The sequence below is a fragment of the Musca autumnalis genome, unplaced genomic scaffold (genome assembly GCF_047663935.1).
Source record: "Musca autumnalis isolate F117 unplaced genomic scaffold, ASM4766393v1 scaffold_1, whole genome shotgun sequence".
In the NCBI taxonomy this organism is placed as follows: domain Eukaryota; kingdom Metazoa; phylum Arthropoda; class Insecta; order Diptera; family Muscidae; genus Musca; species Musca autumnalis.
In genome coordinates this window covers 50221151-50242313 of record NW_027411644.1, presented here as the reverse complement: position 1 = coordinate 50242313, position 21163 = coordinate 50221151, and the positions used below count along the sequence as shown (strand labels likewise).

Genomic DNA, 21163 nt, shown 5'->3' with positions numbered 1-21163 from the left:
AGCTCTGCAAGTGCGTTTCGTTTGTGGTTTCATTACTTTGTTGTTGCTAATCAAACATATCCAATAATCGAAGTAGTTGTTTACACGGGTCTACTAAGAAAATAAAATTCCATTACAAGCGAAAAGATAAAGATTCTAAAATAAAATTATCTACGGAGGCAAGAAAACCCCGCACAGTGATATTTATATTTTATATATATATATATACTCTTCGTACCATTTTAGTTCGATTTTCAAAAAAACAAGAAAAAAAGTGTCAGTCGGCTTTTCCGACAGATATATACCCTCAGCCAATGTGAAGTGAAACTTTCACCTACGGACAGATCGAATTTTTCAGAATTTTGTGGCCTTTTTTGGACATATGAACTTGCCGAAAAAATGTGGATTAAGAATTAACTGCTCTAAGACACAAATGTTGAACTTTTGTAGGGGAGGTACCCTTAGGGAGGACCGATATGGGCCATTCTAGAAGTTAAACAAAAATTTGACAAAATATTAGGAGATCCAAAGTTTGGACAAGTGATATCATGCTAGCATTTTAGTGACATTTTTTAAATATTGGGGAGAAGTACCAAAGTTGTGGACCGGTATTGCCCCATGAAACTAAGTTTGGATATAATATGACGAAGACCAAATGTTGGACCAAATCGGTTAAACAGTTAGAGAGTTATCGTGCTCTCCGACAGCCACATATGGTGACATAGAGATTTTTACACCTTTCGGGCTGTTTTCCTAAAAAATATGGACTTGCCCCTGAAAAAACTTTTACCGTCGTAATGGAGGTAGCGAATACAAATAGCTTCAACAAAAATTTAAGTGATTCGAGAGCAGGTCTTAAAGTGAAGTTATCCGAAATTGTGTGTGAGAGGTACCAGAAGGAGTAGATAAATATAGTCCATATTCGAACCTGATCTCTATCTAGTAGATATATTAGAATGGTCAAAGTATGGATTACATCGGACATTCCCTTCAAGAGCATTTATGAACTTTTGTGGGGGAGGTACCTGAAGAAGTGGACCGATATGGCTTATCTTCGAATTTAAACTACGTTTGGACAACATATTACGAAGGCCAAATTTTGGACCGAATCGGCAGATCCGTTCTAGAGTTATCTTGTGCTCCATTCACTACACACGGTGTCATAGGGGCTTCTTGCATCTTTCAGGCTATTTTCTCAGGAAGTATGGACTTGTTCCTGATGAAACTTGTACCGTCGTATGGGGGGCAATGAATACAAGTTGTTGCAACAAAAATCAAAGCGATTCGAGAGCAGGTCCTAATCTGAACTTATCCGAAATTTTGTGTGGGAGGTACCCGGAGGAGTGGACCTATTAAGACCATATTGAAACCTAATATAACTCTGGTAGAAAGTTTACGCTATACAAAGTATGGGCCAAATCGGTCACTCCCTTCAAGAGTTATCGTGCGCACAAACTTTCCGAACATTTTCGAACTTTTGTGGGGGAGGTACCGGAAGGAGTGGACCGATGTTGCTCATCTTTGAACTTAAACTAAGTTTGGGCAAAATATTACGAAAGCCAAATGTTGTAGCGAATCGGTTGATCCGTTCGAGAGTTATCGTGCGCTCCAGCCAGCAGGACAGACAGACAGATGGACGGACATGGCTAGATCGACTCCAAATTGTCTGAAACACATTTCGTCCAAACATACTTGCGGTCTAAAACCATTATTTCGATGAGGCACATTTTCATCGTATCAAAGTGTACATACCCTACTTAGCCTAAAGGCTGAGGGTATAAAAACATCAGCCGTATCTCACCCTTACTCATCAACAGTGAGCCACATTTTTTGAGGCATTTTTATTAAGGGCTTTCTGTCATCAGAAGGTAAAACATTCTTGTAAACAAATAAACCCAAGCCTTATAGTAGGTATTTCCGATACCATTTCAGCCATCAGCGACCCGCATACCAAATTTCAGAATTTGTAGGCATTTCAAAAAAAAAAACTCCTTATATTATTATTCAATAACAAAATGGTACCAAATTTAGTACTTTTCGTATACCTGGTTATAACCTTAAAAAATTACCTTCTTACAACATTTAGACCGCTTAGGCACTTTTCGTCAATTTATAGTACACAGAAAAAAAATTGTAGCCATTTAATAAAGAAATTCAAAGATTCAACCAAAAATTTATCGATTTTCCGGCAATAAAAAAAATTGTCATATTGACAAAATTCGATAAAATTTTGTGATCACAAAGTAAAACTACATGTTGATAAAATAAAATTGTAATATTGATTAAACTATTTATCGATTTTTTTTATTTTGAACAGATAAAACATTTCACATATTGACAAAAATATTTATCAAAATATTCCACATTTTGCTTGATAAAAACAAAATATTTTCTTGATTAAAAAAATTGTTGAATGCATTTTTCCAATCATTAAAAAAATATTCATATTTACAATTATTTTGTTGTTTTTGTGTTAAATACAAACCCAAACGCCACAAAAAAAGATACATACACACATTTATAAATGGTGGTTACTTATTTATTATTTGAAATGCCAAGAACAAAAGCAACACCAGACGCATAGGTACATAAAAAATAACAGATGAAAGAAAGAAAAACGGAATGGAATAATTAATAACAGAAGTACATAATTATTTAGTGCCACACATTAATTTTAATATAAGAAAACAAATAAATCACTTTTAAATATCAAATACAGGGAACATCATTAAACGTTGTGAAATAAAACACATTCTTCTGCCACATTGACAATCATCAGCGGAAAAATGGATATCTGTAATTACAAATATATTACATACATATTTCAAATATATAAAATGTTTTGATGTTATTACCAATATCACATGCGGTTGCTTCTTTGTCCAATAAAATATTCTTATTATCCTTTTTCATATTCGTGAATTCAATTAGAAAATGTATTGGCCATTTAATTTACTTGAAAAGCACCTTTACTTTAAGAAAACACACAAACACAGATTTATGCACTACCGATCCACATACAACGACTGCTTTAAAGGAACTGCCAAAATAAACCAAACTGATGGTTAAAAAATGTTATCTGCCTTCCTAAACCACCAAGCAGAAAAAAACATGAGAACTCGTACCGTTTTTTTCTTTCCCTCTTCGTTTGTTAGGTTCATAAAAATCAGCAACAAAAAACAGTAACAAACTTACATATAAGCCTTCACCCGAGCACAACTAAATAAATAACCCAAGTGCCACACAAACGCTCCATCCCTTCATGCCGCAAAAATTCCATGACCATGCTTTGAAATATACATAGCAAGGACACTCACATCTCAAGAAAAAAAAACACAGCACATTGTTGTAGCGCTCTCTTTATGCCCTAAAAATGTTGTTTCTCTCGCTCTTGAGAGCGAGAATATGCGACAAACGTTGAAAACCATTTTAACTACAGAAATTTATTAATAACCATAAACAAATTTGAATAAATTATTTGTTTGAAATCGTTTATTGATCGCTTTTTAGTAACATTTTCATGTTTGATAAACATTTTCCCTATATATTCGTAATATTTTATCGCCATTCGACAAAAATATGGTGATAAAGCTTTTAATCAAAATTTTCTGGTTGGCTTTTTTTCTGTGTACGTATTTCTAAAAACACGTCCATATACAAACGTTACACACTATACTCACCCTAACTCCAAAAAATAAAGATTCCAGTAGACCTATTCTGTAATTTTTATCGATTAAAAAGCTGCTAAAATTTCTTTTGTTTTTGTAACAACTGCAAAACAAACAAATGGAAATTGTTGTAGAATAAACAAAGAGTAAAGTAAACAGAATAGGGGGGCTGGTACACGCAGAGAAAAAATATTTTCGGTTTTGTTGGAACAAAAATATCTATTTTGGTTCCAAAAATGTGTTTGTTTTGTACAAACATTGTAATCCAAATCAAAAAATACCATCTCTTGTTCCGAACATAGAAAACAAAAACAACTTTCGAATTTCCGCAATATTGTAAAAATCGTTAACAATACCGATTGTAGGAACAATCATAATCTAAATTTTTTACAACACATATTGTCAGCCCTGAAAACCAGATACTAAATTTTTTGATTTGAGTGTATATACTTCTCATATACACTTTCCACACAACTTTGATATAAATATCGCGTATAATATTACGAGCATTGATGAACGCAATACATGGTTTGCTACTTTAGCCGACAACAAAAACAAAAAGCCACAAGCAGCCACCACAACATAAGGAATAATTAAACACCATAACAAACATGAAAAGGAAAGGAGAATGAAATAAAGAAGAAGAATGAAACAAATAAAAACAAGAGTCTCATTGTTGGCGCACATCAGGGACGAGCTTCTTTGCTTAGATCGTATAGTGAGGGCGCCCACTGAGTTGTTTTTGCATTTGCTTCTCTCTCTCACGTACAGTGTAATTGAATGAAAACAAACAAAAACATAATGTGGTTGTTGCTTTTTTCACTCATACATTCATACCCTGCCAACATTTGCTATCTGTTTCTTGTCCAATGAGTCACTTGGATAAGATTGCTCAAACAAATGCGACAGTCTCATTCTTATCCAAAAAGATCATGCTTTCGGGAAGAACTGTTCCACTCATTAGATACTTTTTTTAGTGTCTAATTGGACACTTCAGAAAGTTATTAAAACGATAATATCGGTGGAGCAATGGTAAGCATGCTCGCTTTGCAATCTGAATGCCCGGGTTCGATTCCCAGGCCAGTCGAAATTTTTTTAATGACAAATCTTTTTTTAACCTGTAAAACATTAATATGAGCTAAAAACTTATAAATATAATAATAAATAAAAAAGAACAAAACTTTATTTCGATTTTCTTTTTTACTTAATTTAATTCCTTTTTATTTTATGTTTTGTTTTATTGTTGTGTCGTTAATCCTTTCTTTGGGTTATTTTTGGCTTTTTGTTTTTTATTATTTAATTTAATTCATTATATTTTTAGAATTGTTTCAGGAATTGTCGCTTTTATTAATTTTGTCATTTGAAAAATGTGATGTCGCCTGACCTGGTAATCGAACCCCGGACATTCAGATTGCAAAGCGAGCATGCGTACCATTGCACCACCGTCGTATATAACCATCTGTGTACAAATGTCTTATTTGTTCAACTTACAACAATTCTAAAAATAAATGTAAGCTGTCTAATTTGTTTCCAAATAAAGGATGGAAAATAGATATGTCTATCAAATTTCCATCCTTCATTGGGATATAAATGAGATAGCTTACATTTATTTTTAGATACATATGTTATTGTTGTTATTTGTCTATCGTATTCTTTTCTAAATGGTGACTGGATACGATGCAAATGGGATAACAATGTAATTGTTATTTTATATTAGACAAATGTCTAATTTTTACAGAAAATTAGACACCAAAAAGTTCCTCATTTATACAATTAGATAAAACTCACTTCAGATTGCTTGCAGGGATACATGTCTTCGCTTTGGTTGTATTTCTGGGTGGCATGTCATAACGTCCAGGGTCATAACGTCCATGGACGCTATGACACCAAAAAAAGTATCGTAGCGTCCATGGACAAAATGACACATTTGGGAGTGTCATAAAGTCTAAATATTTGCGACACTACGTCCATGGACATTATGACACTTTTGGAGTGACATAATGTCCAGAAATATCAAAACTTAAAATTTCGATGAAAAGAACCGTTATTTAGTGAGTAGTTTACTCAGAAGCTGTTTTGTGATGTGCTATTGAATTGGAGATTCATTCTGAAAGTGTCAATTGAATAGTGCGGTAGAAAATTGAAAAAAAAAAAAATAAAAAAAAATGGAAGTTGAAAAATTAAATTTGAAGTTCGAATTCATGTCGGGATTTCACAAGAATTCCAAATTACTTGTACTAACCGACGAAAATCAAATTTTTGGGCAAAAAATGTACAACACTTAATAATGAATTAGAGAATTTTTCCCAAAACGATAAGGAAATTTTTAATAAATTTCTAAAATACTTCGAAAAACAGTGGATGAGAAAGGTATGACAAATTATTCTCGGTGGTGGTGAGCAGGATAAAAAAAATAAAATCGGCCGCCGATTTTTCATTCCCTTTGTTTTTGACGAATAAAGACGGACGACACTGTGAAGAAGTCGGTGCGGAACACCGTAAATGCAAATGTAATGAAAAATCGGCAGCCGATTTTGCATTACATTTGCATTTAAGGTTTTCCGCAGCGACTTCGGCGGCCGATTTTTAATTCCCTTTGTTTATGACGAATAAAGATGGACGACACTGTGAAGAAGTCGGTGCGGAAAACCGTAAATGCAAATGTAATGAAAAATCGGAATATTGTTGGATCAAACATATTTTTTTCTCTGCGTGTATGTCCATACACCCATCAGCAAATTGAGTAGTGCCATTTAGTAATTATACCCTTCACCACTGTGTGGGGAGGGTATTATAAGTTGGTTTTGGCCAAAAAGTTTGTAACACATCGAAATAATGGCCGTAGACCCATACTTATATATACCAAAATGAATGTCTCGACGAGCTGAGTCGATCTGGCTATGTGTGTCCGTACGTCCGTCCGCCTGTACATCGAAAGCTTGTAATCATGCTACGGGTCGCACTTTTGATCGGATCGTCACCGAATTTTGTGTGTTCATGGGGGTCCCGGAGGGGAAGAAGCCTATTGATTTTGATGGATGTCGGATAATATTTAGGGGCCAAAACTTATTTGGAGAAAAAGTCAACGTTTTTTCCAAAGCGACTGAGATATTCTTCTTAAAAAATACTGAAAGTAAAACTTGACAATGAAAGTAGAAAGTATCACATTTATTACTATGTAAAGAAGGTTGGCGTAGGTGGTCAAACAACGGAAATATCGCAATAGTCGCTAATGAAACCCAACCTTTCATTTGTGCGGTTTTAATTATAATGAAGAATAGCACAGCTTTGGTTGGGTACCTTCCAAAAACAAAGCCTGACTACGACAGTAGAAAGTAGGTTGGCGTAGGTGGTCAAACAACAGATATATCGAAAAAGTCGGTAATGCATCCCATTTTTCCATTTTTTTGTAATGACGCTACAGGTAGCAGTTTTGATAGGATCGTAGTTAATATGGCTCCCAGAGAGGAAGAAGCATATCTAGTTTGGTGGTGGATGGTCGGATAATATTAAAGAGTCGGAATGGGCAAAACGTATGTGGAAAAAAATTCAAAGTTTTATTCTTATCCGAATATCTCCGCTTTTAGTAGTCGTATTCCCAAGGGAAAGCCTGTCAATGGATGTGGAAAATATCAAAAGGCGCTAAGCTATCACAATTTTAATATTTACTTTACTTTAGTGACAAATACCTTGCTTCTATTTGGTGTATTAAAGACATGTAAAATGCTAATCAAGAAGATAAGCAAAGCTTTCAAGCAGTACCAATTAGATTTCGACAGTAGTCAAATATAAAATTAAATATTAATTATTTTGGTTCACTTGGCCTTAAGTCATTTGGTATAAAAGCCAGATAGGTGAAAACTTAAGTATCTCCCTAAAAGAATTGTTTACGAGTGAAAAGCGCATGCACCGGAATAGTGGTGTAGGGTATCACATAGTCGGCCCCGTCTCGAATATAGCCCTTGCTCACTTGTTCTCGTATAATTATGGTACGTATTTCGACAACCACATATCTCAACCCTACACTGATATTAATACAAACTAGTAAGAGTAATCTTAATTCCAAATCTAAGGATTTCAGTTGTATACGTTCATCCAAAACCAAATTGTACTAAACTCAGAACCATTTAGTACTTTTCGTAACCATAAGTACGATTTTCCAAAACTACCTCAATCATTCACATCAACAGTGATCTTATTTCCAAATTTGAGTATTCTAGCTCTATCCGCTCGCTCTGTACCAAATTTAATACTTTCCGTATCCATAAGTACGAATTTCCAAATTACCTCAATCCCATACTCCAACGACAATCGTAATTCCAAATTTCAAGATTACAGCTCTTTCCGTTCATCCAAATCCAAATCGTACCAAATTTAGAACCATTCAATACGTTTCGTTCCCACAAGTACAAATTTTCAAAACTTCCTAAATCCTACACTCCCACAATAATCTTAATTCCAAATTTCGGGATTCGAGCTCTATCCGTACCATTTAGTACTTTTCATTCCCATAAGTACGAATTTCCAAAACTACCTCAACCTTAGACCCCAATACCAATTTCCAAATTTCAGGATTCCTATTCTACCCGTTCATCCAAAACCAAATTGTACCAAATTTAGTACTTTCCGTACCCATAAGTATGAATTTCCAAAACTACCTCAATCCTACACCCCAACAGCAATCTTAATTCCAAATTTAAGGATTCCAGTTCTATACGTTAGCTCAAATCCAAATTGTACCAAATTTAGTACCATTTAGTACGCTTCGTACCAATAAGAACGAATTACAAAACATCCTCAATCCTACACTCCCTCAATTCCAAGTCCAAATTGTACCAAATTTACAATACGCAATTGATTCAAAATTTAGTAACTTTTAGTACTTTTCGTACACTTGTAGTTCGAATTTACAAAAAACCGTTGGTACATCTTTCTAACTCTCCATTAGTGACCCTCATTCCAAATTTTAAAATTCTAGCTCTTCCCATATGCCTAATACAAAAGATCCCATATTTAGTACCTTTTAGTACTTTTCGTACCCTTCCAGTTCGTATTTCCAACAACCCAGCCTTATCTCACGCCTACACACCAACAGCAACACACGCTCAAAATTTCAAGCTTCTAGATTCAGCAGTTATATTTTTTATTTTATAATTTATATTTTATACTTTATATTTTATAATTAAAATATAAAATAAAACACTGTAATATGTTAAACTTCCTGCCTAAGATATATTTGTCGCCAAGTGTAACTATAGCTTTTTTTAAGAAATGAAATTTATTTTTAGTTTCCAATCGTCTCGTGCAATCGAAGTGTAGGCGTTTCTTAACAGATTAATTGTGCCACTATTTTTTCGATCGGTCGGTCTTTGTTTATTTCTGCGAACAACACTTTGCAGTTAATTTTTACACTTCAAAGTGCACTTTAATTGCATTTCACTTGGAAAATATATTGATTTGTGTTATAGACAATTAATAATTGATATTTTACAAGAAAAAAGCACACAAAATTGGCACGCTTCCAGCAATTATTTGAAGAAAAAATATTTATTTATTTTTATCGCTTTTAAATTGAACTTTATTTGATCTTTAAAGGGGATTAGATATTTTCTTTGTTTTGTCCACATGGCAAAATGAAAGTCAATACGAGAACTGAAAGTTGTCATCATTACTCAGTAGAATGCCATTGGCGGCATACCACACTGACAAGTGTTTACTTTTTCTACCTCCCTAGGCTTCAACAAAAAACAATTGTTAATGCTTAAAAATTTTCCCCAAAAAAACGACCATGGAAAATATGCACAATCCTATTTACGTGAAGTTCACATGATGACACCAATCTACAAGCGAGCATTACTCTTGTGGTGATCATGTCTCAGCAAACAACCAACTAACCATCATCATCAGCATCGGCATCATAATGGGCCATCGGCAATATGGGTAACCAGCCAGCCAAGCATATTTTCTTAAACATTACCGTTGGCTATCATTTGTGTCAATAGTAAATTTGCACATGATCTTGGTTCGGATAACAACGTTGGGTAATGGTGGCATCATCAATTTCTGAAAAGCTCCCAAAATAATGCATCTTTCAAAGAAGATTTGTTACGAATATTCATAGCCCAAAATGGAGGTAAAACAATCATGGATATGTGAATTCGTCCGGCTGGCTGTCTGCATGTGTTCGTATATGAATGTGTGTGTGTGTGTCTTTAAAATTAAGCTACTGAAGGCTACCAAAGGGGCATAACATGATCCGTACATGTCGGCCGCCGTAGCCTTAATGCAGTTTTGGCCAATGTTGATGTGCCGTTGATGCTGATGTTATGTTCGACCGTTGACGGAGGTAACTCAAAGAAAACGCAACACGTTTTTAAACTATGAACTTTGACAAAAATATGAACGTTTTTTTTTTCTTCTTGGTCTTTCGTTTATTTCTCATTTTATTTTTATCTGTTGTACTGTGTTTTGTGCCATTGTTTTACTAATTTTTTAAAACATATTACATATGTTCACATATAAATGCAGTCATTTAACATTAGGGTGGGTATATTAAATTGATGTTTTTTGGTTTTATCGGGGAAGTAAGTGAGTAAGTGATTCTGTTTATAGAAGAGCTTTGAAAGTTTTTTTAGAAGACCTTTGTAATGTCTTCTGCCTTTGAAGGTATTCTGTTTGTAAAATACCGTCGTACTTACTTCTGCCTATAGGATACCTTTGTAATTTCTTCTGTTTATAGGCGATCCTTGTAAGGTTTTCCGTGTATAGGAGACCTTTGCACGTTTTTCTGTCTATGGAAGACCTTTGCATTATTTTCCCATTACATATCCACCCCATTATACTCATATGTAAGCAGTGAAGGTCTTAACTTTTCTTTTGTAAATTGCAAGCCAAGTGACTTTCAATTCATATTTCCGACATGTTGTCATTGTTTTTGTTTTTTTTTTTTTTTTTTGTTCTTTTCGTGGTAACTTTGAGTCAAAAATTGTAACTAATTTTTAATGTTTTTGATATTTGATTTCATATCCAAATATAAAATACAGCTGCATGTAATTTTCTGCCTTTTTGTGAAATCAACACGTAGATATACATATGTAAAATAATTTAAAACACCTGCTAACTGTAACTAATTTCAAAAGTAGTGGAAACAAGAACAATGCATAAATGATTGGTTTATAAAATAACATCAAAAAGGCAAAATTGCCTCCAATAATTGCAGGAAATGTTACTAATAATATTCCAAGGATTTTTAAAGATTTTTACAGGGACTCATTACCCACATAAACGTATATTTGTTAAAGATTTTTACAAGGACTCATTTATCACAATAAACGTGGATTTTTATAATCATTTTTACAAGCACTCATTGGCCACAATAAACGTAGAGTTTACAAGGGCTCGTTGGCCACAATAAACGCGAATTTTTTTAAAGATTTTGAAAAGGACTCATAGGCCACAATAAACGAGGATTTTTTAAAGATTTTTACAAGGAATCATTGGCCACAATGAACGTGGATTTTTTAAAAATGTTTACAAGGACTCTTTGGCCAGAATAAAAGTGGATTTTTTAAAGATTTTTACAAGGACTCATTGGCCACAACAAACGTGGATTTTTTAAAGATTTTTAGAAGAATTATTGGCCACAATAAAGGAGGATTTTTAGAAAAGTTTATTGGCCACAATAAACTTGGATTTTTAAAGGTTTTTACAAGGACTCATTGGCCACAATAATCGTGGATTTTTTAAAGATTTTAAGAAGAATTTATTGGCCACAATAAACGTGGATTTTTTAATGATTTTTAGAAGAATTTATTGGCCACAATAAACGTGGATTTTTACAGATTTTTAGAAGAATTTATTGGCCACAATAAACGTGGATTATTTAAAGATTTTTTGAACAATTTATTGGCCACAATAAACGTGGTTTTTTAAAGATTTTTAGAAGAATTTATTGGCCACAATAAACGTGGATTTTTTAAAGATTTTTAGAAGAATTTATTGGCCACAATAAACGTGGATTTTTTAAAGATTTTTAGAAGAATTTATTGGTCACAATAAACAAGGATTTTTTAAAGATTTTTAGAAGAATTTATTGGCCAAAATAAAAGTGGATTTTTTAAAAAAAAAAATTAGAAGAATTTTTTGGCCACAATAAACGTGAATTTTTTAAAAAAAAATTTAGAAGAATTTATTGGCCATAATAAACGTGGATTTTTTAAAGATTTTTAGAAGAATTTATTGGCCACAATAAACGTGGATTTTTTTAAGATTTTTAGAAGAATTTATTGGCCACAATAAACGTGGATTTTTTTAAGATTTTTTGAACAATTTATTGGCCACAATAAACGTGGTTTTTTAAAGATTTTTAGAAGAATTTATTGGCCACAATAAACGTGGATTTTTTAAAGATTTTTAGAAGAATTTATTGGCCACAATAAACGTGGATTTTTTAAAGATTTTTTGAAGAATTTATTGGCCACAATAAACGAGGATTTTTTTAAAGATTTTTTGAAGAATTTATTGGCCACAATAAACGTGAATTTTTTAACGATTTTTTGAAGAATTATTGGCCACAATAAAGGAGGATTTTTAGAAAAATTTATTGGCCACAATAAACTTGGATTTTTAAAGGTTTTTACAAGGACTCATTGGCCACAATAATCGTGGATTTTTTAAAGATTTTTAGAAGAATTTATTGGCCACCATAAACGTGGATTTTTACAGATTTTTAGAAGAATTTATTGGCCACAATAAACGTGGATTATTTAAAGATTTTTAGAAGAATTTATTGGCCACAATAAACCTGGATTTTTTAAAGATTTTTAGAAGAATTTATTGGTCACAATAAACAAGGATTTTTTAAAGATTTTTAGAAGAATTTATTGGCCAAAATAAAAGTGGATTTTTTAAAAAAAAATTAGAAGAATTTTTTGGCCACAATAAACGTGAATTTTTTAAAAAAAAAAAATTAGAAGAATTTATTGGCCATAATAAACGTGGATTTTTTAAAGATTTTTAGAAGAATTTATTGGCCACAATAAACGTGGATTTTTTTAAGATTTTTTGAACAATTTATTGGCCACAATAAACGTGGTTTTTTAAAGATTTTTAGAAGAATTTATTGGCCACAATAAACGTGGATTTTTTAAAGATTTTTAGAAGAATTTATTGGCCACAATAAACGTGGATTTTTTAAAGATTTTTTGAAGAATTTATTGGCCACAATAAACGAGGATTTTTTTAAAGATTTTTTGAAGAATTTATTGGCCACAATAAACGTGAATTTTTTAACGATTTTTTGAAGAATTTTTTGGCCACAGTAAACGTGATTTTTTTTTAAATTTTTAGAAGAATTTAGTGGCCACAATAAACGTGGATTTTTTAATGATTTTTAGAAGAATTTATTGGCCACAATAAACGTGGATTTTTACAGATTTTTAGAAGAATTTATTGGCCACAATAAACGTGGATTATTTAAAGATTTTTTGAACAATTTATTGGCCACAATAAACGTGGTTTTTTAAAGATTTTTAGAAGAATTTATTGGCCACAATAAACGTGGATTTTTTAAAGATTTTTAGAAGAATTTATTGGCCACAATAAACGTGGATTTTTTAAAGATTTTTAGAAGAATTTATTGGTCACAATAAACAAGGATTTTTTAAAGATTTTTAGAAGAATTTATTGGCCAAAATAAAAGTGGATTTTTTAAAAAAAAATTAGAAGAATTTTTTGGCCACAATAAACGTGAATTTTTTAAAAAAAAATTTAGAAGAATTTATTGGCCATAATAAACGTGGATTTTTTAAAGATTTTTAGAAGAATTTATTGGCCACAATAAACGTGGATTTTTTTAAGATTTTTAGAAGAATTTATTGGCCACAATAAACGTGGATTTTTTTAAGATTTTTTGAACAATTTATTGGCCACAATAAACGTGGTTTTTTAAAGATTTTTAGAAGAATTTATTGGCCACAATAAACGTGGATTTTTTAAAGATTTTTAGAAGAATTTATTGGCCACAATAAACGTGGATTTTTTAAAGATTTTTTGAAGAATTTATTGGCCACAATAAACGAGGATTTTTTTAAAGATTTTTTGAAGAATTTATTGGCCACAATAAACGTGAATTTTTTAACGATTTTTTGAAGAATTATTGGCCACAATAAAGGAGGATTTTTAGAAAAATTTATTGGCCACAATAAACTTGGATTTTTAAAGGTTTTTACAAGGACTCATTGGCCACAATAATCGTGGATTTTTTAAAGATTTTTAGAAGAATTTATTGGCCACCATAAACGTGGATTTTTACAGATTTTTAGAAGAATTTATTGGCCACAATAAACGTGGATTATTTAAAGATTTTTAGAAGAATTTATTGGCCACAATAAACCTGGATTTTTTAAAGATTTTTAGAAGAATTTATTGGTCACAATAAACAAGGATTTTTTAAAGATTTTTAGAAGAATTTATTGGCCAAAATAAAAGTGGATTTTTTTAAAAAAAATTAGAAGAATTTTTTGGCCACAATAAACGTGAATTTTTTAAAAAAAAAAAATTAGAAGAATTTATTGGCCATAATAAACGTGGATTTTTTAAAGATTTTTAGAAGAATTTATTGGCCACAATAAACGTGGATTTTTTTAAGATTTTTTGAACAATTTATTGGCCACAATAAACGTGGTTTTTTAAAGATTTTTAGAAGAGTTTATTGGCCACAATAAACGTGGATTTTTTAAAGATTTTTAGAAGAATTTATTGGCCACAATAAACGTGGATTTTTTAAAGATTTTTTGAAGAATTTATTGGCCACAATAAACGAGGATTTTTTTAAAGATTTTTTGAAGAATTTATTGGCCACAATAAACGTGAATTTTTTAACGATTTTTTGAAGAATTTTTTGGCCACAGTAAACGTGATTTTTTTTTAAATTTTTAGAAGAATTTAGTGGCCACAATAAACATGGATTTTTTAAAGATTTTTAGAAGAATGTAGTGGCCACAATAAACGTGGATTTTTTAAAGATTTTCAGAAGAATTTAGTGGCCACAATAAACGTGGATTTTTTAAAGATTTTTAGAAGTATTTATTGGCCACAATAAACGTGGATTTTTTAAAGATTTTTAGAAGAATTGTTTGGCCACAATAAACGTGGATTTTTTAAAGATTTTTAGAAGAATTTTTTGGCCACAGTAAACGTGGATTGTTTTTAGATTTTAGAAGAATTTATTGGCCACAAAAAACGTGGATTTTTTAAAGATTTTTAGAAGAATTTAGTGGCCACAATAAACGTGGATTTTTTAAAGATGTTTAGAAGAATTTAGTGGCCACAATAAACGTGGATTTTTTAAAGATTTTTAGAAAAATTTAGTGGCCACAATAAACGTGGATTTTTTAAAGATTTTTTGAAGAATTTATTGGCCACAATAAACGTGGATTTTTTAAAGATTTTTAGAAGAATTTATTGGCCACAATAAACGTGGATTTTTTTACATATTTTTAGAAGAATTTATTGGCCACAATAAACGTGAATTTTAAAAGATTTTAGAAGAATTTATTGGCCACAACAAACATGGATTTCTTAAAGATTTTTAGGAGAATTTATTGGCCACAATAAACGTGTTGTTAAAGATTTTTAGAAGAATTTATTGGCCAAAATAAACGTGAATTTTTTAAAGATTTTTAGAAGAATTTATTGGGCACAATAAACGTGGATTTTGAAAGATTTTTAGAAGAATTTATTGGTCACAAAAAACGTGGATTTTTTATAAATTTTTAGAAGAATTTATTGGCCAAAATAAACGTGGATTTTTTTACATATTTTTAGAAGAATTTATTGGCCACAATAAACGTGGATTTTTTTACATATTTTTAGAAGAATTTATTGGCCACAATAAACGTGAAATTTTTAAATATTTTTACGAGGACTCATTGGCCGCAATAAGCTTGGCTTTTTACAGATGTTTTCCTCTCCTACTCCAGAAACGTTTCCTTTTTATCTTCTTAATCTAAAGGATATAAGTCATCACATGTTAATTGTTTAAGAAACATTACAGGAACAATAACAATGTCGTTGTTGTTTGTATTACCTCCCACCCCCCTACCAAATTGAAAATTAGCATAACAACACGCCTCCAACCCCCTCCCCCATATTTCTTTAGAAAAATAAAACGGATGTTTTACACACAGAGACACATATCTTTCTTCTATTACCGGAAGCAATTATGGCAAAAGTTTATGATTATAACGGTTGTTCCACGCATCCTTTCAACAGTTTAAAATGTGACGGTAGGGTTATAAAATATTTTCTAAAGAAAAAGGCACGCGATGTGTGACATGTGTAAATCGGTATGTTCGCGTAAAAGACATGCTTATGAAAAATAAATACATATAATACAAAAACAGGATAAAAGGCGGATGTATGCTTAGAAGTAAAGTAGCATAATCATAAAAATATAACACGTTCTCTTGCCACAGCCGCAGAAGAAGCTGATAGATAGAGATTTCCACGGCCTTCTTCGTATTCAAAGTAACTCCCAACAAAAAATTTTGACATTATCTGTAAATAGTGTCGTTGCTACATATTCCTTTGACAACATATGTATGTGGTGTGTACATATGTTTGTATGCTGTTTGTTGTCTAAATAAACTTGGTTGCTGTGAAAATAACTGCTAAACTTTAGGTGGCACAAAGGCAAAACATTCCATATGACAACACTTAACAAACTTTTTAGTTATATGTGGATTTGAATTGAGATTTTTATTGTTTCTTTACCACTCCCCATCCTTTGAATGCCGCGCATAGGGTTTTCCGCATACACCATTTAACATAATACGCACATTTCCGCTGTGGTAAAGATTTAAAATGTTTGAATGTTGATAATATCACTGACTTTTGAATTTCATTACTTGTCGTTTTGCATATATTTCATGGGATACATACATACATACAAATGTAAATGTATATATAAACATATTTATTTTTACATCTATAAAGGATTTAAGTACAGGTTGCAATAGGAAAATTATCAATGTGGTGCGAGCGATGAATACTAAAGAGCTTTGAAGCAAAACTGGTGATGCAATAGTTCATATTGCATTAGACCGAATTCCCGAAACAAGTGTCGTTACATTCTGTACAACACTAATACCAAACAGAAACATGCTGATCGATAGAACCCTAGCACAAATGCCCACTGGAAACTTCGTTTACAGAGATACTAGGTCGGTGATAAGGGGAAAACGGGATTGGAACTTTATGTTGAAGAACCAGAAACAAGAATCCCTTTTCGAATTGCGGATCATCAGGCGGAACTCAGAGCAATTGCAGCGTATCTGAATTGGAGGTCAATGTCCCAAGAGACTGTGAAAAGCAATAAAGGTCATAACTGAAAATGTTAACTACTTTTCCCGTTCTGTGGGCACATTGTATGGGCACTCAGGAATTAGGGATAACGGATAGCTAACTACTCAGTAAAACATGTGAGAGAACAAACTGAGGTAACCTAAATAATGCTGTGCCCTTAAGTTATGCCAATAAAAAGGGCTTGTTTATACCACCACGAGTTGTTTATGAAAGTACTAAGCTCCTCCGCCATGGTGTCCCCACCAAAACATTTTCCTGTATTAACAATTTTCCGAGTAAAACTTTTGTATCCACATTTCGGTCCAAAAATGAAACGAAGAGGCCACGAAATACAAAAAATCGGTAGTATCGTAACATGGATATACGTATACCGACGATTTCCTGTGGGAATGTTTTATAGCCCTAGCGAATACTTAATACCAAATTTTAGGCATTTCGGTGGGATAAAGGGGCTAAAACCTTGAAAATACCGAAAATCGTGAGGTACCGTTCAATGGAGGCTATACGAAGACTTGGATCTACATATACCGACAAATTTCAGGTAGAAAGCTGTATACCACCAACGAAGACTAAATACCACGTTCCAGCCATTTCGGTGCAATAAAGAGGCTAAAACTTTGAAATACCTATATCGGAAGGTACAGTTCTATGGGGGCTACACCAAAACGTGGACCTATAGCAACAAATTTCTGGGGGAAAGTTCAGAGCTACAAACGAAGACTAAATACGACATTTCAGACATTTTTAAGTTAAAATTAGGCTAAAATCTTGAAAATACTGAAAACCGGGATGTATTGTTCTATGGGGGCTATACCTAAACGTGATGCTACAGCAACAAATTTCTGGGGGAAAGATTAATGCTCCCAACGAAGACTAAATACGAAATTTATGCACCGAATAATTAGGCTAAAACCTTTAAAACACCGAGAATCGGGCGGAATAATTCTAACTGCGGAAAAAATTCGGACCAAATTCGCGCTTAATGCTTAAACTCAACTTGCTCCAAAATTATATATAATGTAGTTCCAAGCGAAATACATAAGCTGAATGTACGTGCTAAAATAATCGGACTCATATTATAGAAAAGGCAGTTTTATGAACAAAATGATGAAAGTGAAAAGTTAGTGAATGTAGTAGTTCTATAAATTAAATTTTCAATATTTCCATCTGGAGAAGGTGGCGTCTGTCACATGTGTATTTATATTCAATTAGCAGTAAGTCAGTTTTAAGGTGATCATCAATAAAAATCATCACAGTCATCATTCATTCAATATTTGCATAGGTCCTTATGATCACATATTGAGCACGAAAAAAAAAAACATTTTCATTAATTTTTTACAAGAAATCTACCAAACTTTTTTATTTTCATCTGAAAGGTCACACCTTGAGCTGCTTTCCGATTTTTTTTAAAAATATTGCGCAGTGTTATGACAAATGGCTGCCTACGAAACATTGTTTTTACTAAAGCAGTTTGCAGTACACACTGTGGCTCGAAAACGGATATTTTAAAAAATATCTATGCGTGTTTTTTTTTAATATTTTAAAAAACATCTTTGTGTAGATTTTTTTAATATTTTAAAAAAAATATCTATGCGTGGATTCTTTTTTAATATTTTAAAAAACATCTTTGTGTGTTTTTTTTTAATATTTTAAAAAATATCTATGCGTGGATTTTTTAAATAATTAAAAAAAAATATCTATGCGTGGATTTTTTTTAATATTTTAAAAAATATCAATGCGTGGATTTTTTTAATATTTAAAAAAATATCTATGCGTGGATTTTTTGAAATATTTAAAAAAATATCTATGCGTGGATTTTTTGTAAATATTTAAAAAAATAGCTATGCGTGGATTTTTTGTAAATATTTAAAAAAATAGCTATGGCTGGATTTGTTAAATATTTAAAAAAATATCTATGAGTGGATTTTCTTAAAACCAATCCAACATTGTTTAATATATCCAAACGCGGTTATTAAAAAAAATATCCAAACCTAATTTTTTTAAAATATCCACACGTGCATTTTTTAATAATTAAAAATTATCCAAACCTATATTTTTTAAATATCCCAACGTGGATTTTTTTAATTATAAAAAAATTATCCTTACCTAGATTTTTTATAATATCTCAACGTGGATTTCTTAAATATTTTTAAAGTAAAATCCAAACGTGGGTTTATTGAACATTTTTTAAAAAAATATTCAAACGTGGAATTTTTTAAATATTTTTTAAAAAATATCCAAACATGAGTTTTTTTTTTAAATATCGAATCGTCCCATTGGGACTCCCAAGGCGAATTTAAGAAGGTGATACAAAAAGCGAATTTATAGATTTGCTGTCAAAATTTTGTGCGCGAAATATTCACAAACGTTAAAAGAAAACGGTAAAATATTTTCTCGTGAAGCTTAAGTAAAGTTTTTGTACACAGTTATTCTTTACAGAAGCGAAAAATTTGTCATTTATTTTTGATTAAAATATGTTTTGACAGCAAATGAAGACATCAGTTGGTATTATGGTATCACCTTCTTTCTTGTACCATGGGGAATCCTATGAAAGACCTTCATAGGGGTGTTTTATAGAATAAAACACCTTCATAGATGTCTTCTATGCAATAAAATAACTCCGTAGGATTGCTCTATTCAATAAAAGACCTCCATGGGAGTCTTCTATAGAATAGGAGACTTCCGCAGGAATCTTCTATAGAATAGAAAATTTTCGTAGACGTTTTCAATGGAAAAGAAGACATACGTATACTCCAATTCCTCACAATTTAACAGCATCCGGATGCAGTCCAAACGGAGTCGTGAAAAAGGCACTCCGTTCGCTACATTTTATTAGCAGTTGTTAGAGATCCCTACATGTACATAAATCAGATTGTACATCTCTACAGGCAGCGGCTTACATTTTCCAAAAAGAGATAAGGATGTTAACATGTCCAAACATTTCTTAATACAAACTAAATAATATTTAATATTTAAATAATATTTAATTTGTGAACATTTTTTCTCAACTCACGAGAAGAAAATTTCCGAATGGAGTGCTGTTGGAGTACGTGTCGAAATCTTAACTGGTGATGGGAAGACAACCCATTTAGCAAATGAAGCAAAAACAGTTCAGCTTGGAACAAATGCAAGCTGAGGAAACACGCATGTTTGCGATTGAATTCAATGGAGAATTTTCATAATTTGTGTTAACGTAATAAAGTTGTTAAAAATTTTGTTTTACATAAATAATAAATGCATTTTATTTGTTCTGGCATATTTTGTAATGGCTTGCACAATTTCCGCAGAATGCCTGTATCAAAACACGTGCTTTAGACTGCCTCCTATTCTACCCCAAAGGGTTAGATAAAATGCAATGCCAAAGGGTCAGTTAAAATGCAGTGCCAGAGGGTCAGTTAAAATGCAGTGCAATGGAGTGTCTCTTTCCGTAGTCAGGCTCTTGTAAAAATCATGAGTGAAAATGCATAATTTGATGCACATCCAGATCACTTGTACATATCATTTAACTGCCTCTTTGGAGGCAAACTTTTTGCTGGGAAAACATCTGTAGAGGTCTTCTTCTATGGTTAAAAAGACATTCGTAGGGGTTTTCTATAAATTAAAAGAAGTCTGTAGGGGTCTTCTACAGAATATAAAACCTCCATATATGTCTTCAATAAAACTGAAGACTTCCGTAGAAGTCTAGAAAATAGGGGACCTCTGTAGGTGTCTTCTGGAGAATAGAAGACCCCATTTATGGACTAGAACATCTCCGTTGGGGTTTTCTATATAATGGAAGATCACCGCAGAATTGTCTGTAGAATTGTAATATAGAGAACCTATCGAACAGAATACCTCTATACGGGTTATATGGTAAAAATCAAATTTCCATTTGAAAAAAATTAAAAAATTTTTTGCGAGCACATCTACGATTTTTTGTATAGAGGTTAAGGAAAACAAGTAGAAAAAGCGATAAGTTCGGTCGGGCCGAACTTTTTATACCCTTCACCACAAATTTCAGCCATTTCGGTGGATTAATGTGGCCACAACCTTCAAAATACCGAAAATCGGAAGGTACGGTTCTATGGGGGGCTATATGATGGCGTGGACCTATACTCACAAATTTCTGGGGGAAAGTTCTATACCCCAAACGAATACTAAATACCAAATTT

General features: G+C 32.1%; 1 protein-coding gene across 1 annotated transcript in view; it reads right to left on the bottom strand.

Annotated features, from left to right (window-relative positions):
* Positions 1-2931: 2931 nt before the first annotated feature.
* LOC141386971 (uncharacterized) overlaps positions 2932-21163 on the bottom strand; it is a 30786-nt gene continuing 12554 nt past the window's right edge. The window contains exon 3 of the mRNA XM_073956354.1: positions 2932-3019. Coding sequence (XP_073812455.1) covers positions 2932-3019 — 88 coding nt within the window. The remainder of the gene's footprint in view (positions 3020-21163) is intronic.